Genomic DNA, 5,185 nt, shown 5'->3' with positions numbered 1-5,185 from the left:
TACGTGGTACCTCATGGCACGGCACCTACGTGGCACTCAAGATAGCTATAGGAGAGGCCTTAAAATGTCTTTATGGTAACTCAGGTTGGTGTCAATTCAAACTTAGACGCCTATTATGCTAAAAGTAGATGGTTTGATCTCCCACCCCATAAGAGTCAAATTAAAAAAAAAATAAAAACAAAAACAAAAACATAGTTCGGCATTATGATCTAATCACCTTAGCATCATCAATGCAAAGCAAAGAGATGGGTCTCTATCATGGCAATTTCATCACTCCTCACATAGCTAAGTTTCAAGTAGTCTTCCCACTTGTCAATTTCCTTTGTAACCATCCAAATTGCCCCTCCACTGACTACAGAATATGTTGAAATCATAATGGGTGAATTACAGTGATAAGATCTACAAAAATAAATCCTAACCCTATTTCCCCCTTATCCAAAGAGGATCCATACATCATAGTTTAAATGGTAAAGTAGTATCCACTATGCTAATTTACACTTTCAAAGAAATCCAAAATATTATTATTATTATTATTTTTATTTTGAGTCAACAATATACCTTTACCAGGGAGAATCTTCATTTTCAAAAATATTATTGGAGCTCAGATTTTGGATTTGATTTTGGATTCATGTGTTAAAGTATGCAGGGCATTTTTTAAAATGATTTTAGAATTAGTGATATTTAGCAAAATATATTTAATGATAATTGATTTGGTGAAAGTAATTTTTATATAATTATTTTAAACGTTTGGTTATATACTTTTCCAATTAGAGATAGAAACTAAAAATTTAAAGAGATTACGAAAATTTTAGAGAAAAAAAATGAGAGAGCATAAACAAAATTCAAAATAAATAAAGTTGGAGAGTGACAAAAATTTTAGAAAAGAGAAAAAAACAAATTTTCAGAGTTTTAAGGTGAAAATAAGAGGAATAAAAAGACAATTTTGAAAATTAAAATAATAATCATTTCAAAAACTAATTTTATTTTATTTTAATTTTTTAATAAAAAATCACTTGGAGAATCATCCTTCGATCGAGAACCACGGTGATTTTAAATTTTTTCAAAATTACTTATAAATCCTTACCAAATATTCTATATTAAAATAAAAATAATTTCGACATTCGTAAAAGTAATTTTAGCAGGACCAAAATCAAACCTAAGTCTAAAGTGTTAGAAATAAAAATCCGAGAACCAAAGTAGAAGAACTAATGGTATATCTTAACCTTTTTTGTCTGAGTAAGTCTTAGTTTACTTTTTGACCTTGAATTAGTACATTTTGATTTGATCAAGAGTTCTGAAATTTCAAAAGTGCCCTCAAATTTATCAACTATTTTCGAAATGTCTTTAGTCCTAATTCTGTTTGAAAATAAAAAATGAAGAATCATTTCTCCAAAACAAATAATATATTTTGAGGGCATCATTGAAACTATAAAATCAGCCTTTTTCTTTGTAACTTTACATTCTGATTAATGTTTTGATTGTTTCTTCCAGCTTCTTGTTGCTCTTACTGGAAAGCTGTACTGAAGTAGACCTTGATAACATTACTACACAATATCTGAAGCACCTTATTGTTGGCCGGACCGATGCATCGGGGTGTTTTGAACTGACTGACCGCGGCTCCTAGCGACAGGAAGTGATCCAGAATCTTCTGGAAAGTTCCTCTCTGAACCACCCGAAGTTCCAACGCGCCAATTGACTTGACTCTTCGAGAGCTAACATAGCCTGCATCAACAAAGGAAGTATCCAGACGATTGCAGCATCGGTTCAAAAGATCGTCGTTATAAGCTTCACCGCTCATCTCCCAGAAGATAACGTAGTGGCCAGGATCTGTAGATCGATCCACATAGCTTGTGAAATCGACAACTTCAAGCTTCTCCTCTGCCAATAGCTTCGAGGCCTCTCCAACAGCTATCTGCAAGTCTTTCTCCGTGTTCTTGTCGATGTTGATCGTCAGCAGGAGGTTTCTCCGACAGACGAATTTGAGTTCCGGGGTCGAGTTATAGAAGCCTGTGACCTTGACAACATCTCCAAGTCTATACCTATACATACCTGGAATCCTTCTCTTGTTACTAAAACTTGTTATGGGACATTTTGAAACTGAAGTAAACAGAAAAAGTATCATGAATTGGAAAAATTCACCTGCAACACTGGTGATGAGAATCTCGTACTCTTTACCAACTTGGACTTGAGTAAGATCCACTGGTTTCAACTCACTACAGATTAAAGACGATTGACTCTTATCGTTCTCGGAGATCTCCCCAAGCGGAATGAATTCAAAGTAACCAATATTAGGAAGCACAGTGAAAGTGGCGAATTCTGGAGACAATTTCGGGTTTATATTTGCACCGATCCATCCTTCCGATGAACCATAATCAGCACTCATCAGAGGCAGGTCTCCTGCATAGTGCCTCAACTTTTTGACATATGGTTCCATCGATCCGGTCATGATTCCATATATGTACTTTGCATTAGGGAAGAGTTGGGGTATTAGTCCATACCAAGTACTCAATCCTACGCACTTTTCGTACACCAAATCTGCCAATTCGGGATTCGGTTTCAGCAGGTTCGACATCCCTGCTCGGATGGAAGGCGAGGTGATTCGGCTGGTGAGAATACCATTTCGGATGTCACAACATAACTCTTCCCAGATGTGTTCAAACGTTCTAAATGCGTGAACAATGCTATGGGCAAACGTTGAGAATATCAACTGAATTTCGTCTCGGAAGATAAGACCACACAACAAATGACAATACAGTGATTGGTGAAAATCAGAACCGTATATGACTTCATCCGGGCTGCAGCTCATGGACATGATTGATTTCATTGTGCTCTTGAATTTCGGATCTCGGTAGAGATTACTCGTGGCAGTAGCAGCTGTTAAACCTCCGTTAGTCTTGAATTGCTTGCTGCCATAAATAAACATCAAGGACCTGCCTTTCCCAATTGGGAAATCTCTGCACAGAGAAATGAAACCTTTTCAACAAAGCACAAAACATGATTGAACTTCCGAATAAAGGCCATAATGTTAAGGGACTAAACTATTCATACCGGTTTCTAAAGGCAAAAGATGCCTGAAATATCTGTATTGTAGAGTCTACCAACTCATCATTAAACGGAACAAACTTCGGTTTCCCTTCAGTAGTACCAGAACTTCGACAGAAACCAAAATCAAATTCAATATTGGATATTCAAGGCCCAAAAACAGAGCGGAAAAAATAAGTAACTAAACAAACAAACTACCTTAACGAGATGGTTGTGATCGGTTTTGCAGTGAGAATTGAGGCGTGGTGGCTGTCCGCGATTCTCTGAATGTAAGGTTCCAGGTCCTCATGCGTAACAATCGGAACACAAGCCTTGAAACTCTCAGGATCTGTGTTTCCATTAAGCCCCAGATTCTGCAAGTACTCTGAAGATCCATTTTCTTCCAAAATTCTTTTGAGAGTTTCTCTCTGAACTCTCCCAGCTTCCTTACTCATTGCCTCAACTTCCTCTATCACCTTCTCCGTATCAAACTCCTCCATCTTCTCCAACATCCTCACAATACAAAACTATTGATTGCAGAAGAAATGAAGATCAATGTATAACTTAAATAGTAATCCAAACTAACAGCAATCAATCTCAAGGCATAATTGGATTTGGGTCTTTTTTTTGCTTTCCTTCCCTTTTAGATTCCGCAGAATACAGAAAACGTCAAAGTCAACTGTTTAGGAATCAAAATTTGGATAAAATTTTCTCTCCTTTTTCCACTTTTCTGAGCAATCAAACAGAGTGAATAATATAAAATAACAAAAGGGACTTTTGAGATCCCAATTCCAGAAACAAACAGAGGAGAAAAGTCCAAGAAAGAACAGCACGCTATCGAAACACATGACACTTCATTTGGTCAATAATTTCAAAAATGAACCTAATTTATGGAATTATTGGGACGAGCATTCATGAACAACAGAAAAATGAATTCAGAAAGCAGAAAGAAAACTATTCACACATAATTGAAAGCAGAAAATCAAAGAAATTATTCAAAAGAAGAGAAATCAATCGCCAAAGACAGCAAACGCGTAATTTCGATTTCATTTCCGCATTTCCAAACGTTACAGAGCAGAAAAACGAATTAAAAACGCAAGTGGGGGGAAAATCATAATCAGAAACCACAGAGAGAATCGGAGAAGAGAATTACCAGGAGTGGCGAAACGAAGAGACAGAAGGAAAATCGAAAGGAAAATGGGGTTTTAGAATCTGATTGAAAGCTGAATCTGAGAGGGAGGGGAAGAAGGAACGGTTTGATTTATAGAAGAATTTTGAAGAGGAAACTGAGTGGCAGCTCCTCAGTGTGAGACCGATCTTCATTCATTGAATGCGAAATTTTTGCTTTTTCTTTTTCTTTTTATTGATCAATTGGTAAATATTCTCAAATTAGTAATTTCAACTATTCATCGTGCATTTTATCCAAACAAAAAAAAAGAGAAAAAGAGTGGATGTATTCCTAATCTCTTTTATAGGTTGGATGTTTGAGAAAATTTCTCTCTTTTACACTATTTTAACTTTAAAATTTTAATTTTATCAAATTAAATCTTAAGTTTATTTTAGAGTATAGAATTATAAATTTAAGGGTCGGAATCCGAATTTTATACTTATAAGAGATATTGTTAATGTTTTTTAAGTTGAGCTAAATGGTTAGGGTATGTGTACTTTTAAGGTTAAACTAGATCCCACCCCACATTTGTTTGAACTCAAATCATAAATAAATACATAAATAATTACAATGACACGTGGGGTGAAAATTTGAATCCAGACCTTGGAAATATTATACTTTATTCACTATTCATTTGAGCTATGTTGGTGTTGGACCTAAGATTAAATATAACATCTTGGTGGAGAATATTTTTTTAGGTCCTTATTATAACATTATTTATATATATATTTTAGGGAGAAATTCCAGTAGGTATATATATATGTGAGGGAGAAATTCGAGCAATAGGGATGACAGTGAGGTGCGATTAGCAATGTACGTTGCATGTGCGTACGGGCGTGTCACCTCTAGGGCTGTACGGGTAGGACATTGAAGGCTGCAGCTTGCAATCTGCATTTGCAGGAGGACAAACCAGCAGGTGGATGTGCCACCTACTAATTGTCGGAAACGTTCCACCCCCCCCCCCTCCCCTTCAAAGCCTCGTATAGCCCGACGTGC

The 5,185-nt window shown here is 36.1% G+C and overlaps 1 protein-coding gene across 1 annotated transcript; it reads right to left on the bottom strand.

Annotated features, from left to right (window-relative positions):
- Positions 1-1,384: 1,384 nt before the first annotated feature.
- Positions 1,385-4,341, bottom strand: LOC111025068 (jasmonoyl--L-amino acid synthetase JAR4). The gene is made up of 5 exons (XM_022302921.2): positions 4,175-4,341; positions 3,241-3,548; positions 3,049-3,150; positions 2,140-2,954; positions 1,385-2,049 (listed from the first exon to the last, which is right to left on the bottom strand). The coding sequence occupies exons 2-5, from the start codon at positions 3,531-3,533 to the stop codon at positions 1,505-1,507; spliced, it is 1,755 nt and encodes a 584-aa protein (XP_022158613.1). The 5' UTR covers positions 3,534-3,548; positions 4,175-4,341; the 3' UTR covers positions 1,385-1,504.
- Positions 4,342-5,185: the final 844 nt, after the last annotated feature.

The sequence above is a fragment of the Momordica charantia genome (genome assembly GCF_013281855.1).
Source record: "Momordica charantia cultivar OHB3-1 chromosome 7 unlocalized genomic scaffold, Mcharantia_2.0 BLBB01000007.1, whole genome shotgun sequence".
Classification (NCBI taxonomy): domain Eukaryota; kingdom Viridiplantae; phylum Streptophyta; class Magnoliopsida; order Cucurbitales; family Cucurbitaceae; genus Momordica; species Momordica charantia.
The sequence above is the reverse complement of the archived record's forward strand: the minus strand, read 5'-3'. Positions and strand labels throughout refer to the sequence as shown.

Bases quoted from the DNA above. Each gene is read 5' to 3' on its own strand.
- LOC111025068 (XM_022302921.2), bottom strand. From the start codon at position 3,533: ATGTTGGAGAAGATGGAGGAGTTTGATACGGAGAAGGTGATAGAGGAA. The intron at 3,151-3,240 runs GTAGTTTGTTTG...TTTCTGTCGAAG, and splicing joins ATCACAACCATCTCGTTAAG to TTCTGGTACTACTGAAGGGA. The intron at 2,955-3,048 runs GTATGAATAGTT...TTCTCTGTGCAG, and splicing joins TCTTTTGCCTTTAGAAACCG to AGATTTCCCAATTGGGAAAG.